The sequence below is a fragment of the Morone saxatilis genome, unplaced genomic scaffold (assembly GCF_004916995.1).
Source record: "Morone saxatilis isolate NCDOM2014 unplaced genomic scaffold, NCSU_SB_2.0 Contig15, whole genome shotgun sequence".
Taxonomy (NCBI): domain Eukaryota; kingdom Metazoa; phylum Chordata; class Actinopteri; family Moronidae; genus Morone; species Morone saxatilis.
The window spans coordinates 2487061-2487819 of NW_023339707.1; the positions used below are offsets into that span (position 1 = coordinate 2487061).

Sequence of the window (759 nt, forward strand, 5' to 3'; positions counted from 1 at the left end):
ATAAAAATACTGCAGCTTTAATGTGACCTATATATATGTCATAAATCTACAAACATATGTATTCTCTGTGCCAGTCATCAGTGACAGTTCAGAGCCTCAGTGAGAATGCCACCACCCCAGTCTCCCTCCCCTCTTCAGTGCTGAACCAAACCCCACAGCGACCTCAGACAGACATGCCTGGCCTGAGTGTAGCAGCTCAGATGGAGCAGCAGCCATGACTGGGGGGAGGGCCCCAGCGAGGAGACAACAGCCCTCTACCCAGCCAGCTTTAGAGCAGCAGTGGGAACAACCCTGACCCGCTGCCTGGCTCCAACCACCACATGTAACCAGCTCAGGACATCGGTTACCATGGGAACGTCTATCAACCTAGCAGAATGACAGATTAGTATGTAGTAGATGGTGTAATACCTGAATAGTGTCACTGTATCACTTGTCACCTTTAGGGAATAGTCCAACGCAAATGCTTATCTGCTTTCTGGATTGTGAAACATTAAAGTTGGAAAAACTATTAAAATGGTTCATGTGATCTTAAAGCTGATCTGATTTCATGGCTGTAGTGTTTTTTCTGTGGTATGTATGTATTTATGTTTGTATATTTATATGTATATATTCTGTTTCGTTTTTGTCACTGTGAAGCACTGTGTCCTAAATGTGGAGTACAAATAAAGTTTACTTACATTCTTTTGTTCCTCTTTTACTTAAAGTCCCCTTCCAGTCTAAAATTAGTGTTTCTTCTTGTTCTTGTTCCTACAGTGTGCT

The 759-nt window shown here is 42.8% G+C and overlaps 1 protein-coding gene across 1 annotated transcript in view; it reads left to right on the plus strand.

Moving 5' to 3' along the window:
- LOC118324958 (atrial natriuretic peptide receptor 1-like) overlaps positions 1-218 on the plus strand; it is a 7310-nt gene extending 7092 nt beyond the window's left edge. Inside the window, exon 7 of the mRNA XM_035657486.1 lies at positions 75-218. Coding sequence (XP_035513379.1) covers positions 75-218 — 144 coding nt within the window. The remainder of the gene's footprint in view (positions 1-74) is intronic.
- The last annotated feature ends 541 nt before the right edge of the window (positions 219-759 follow it).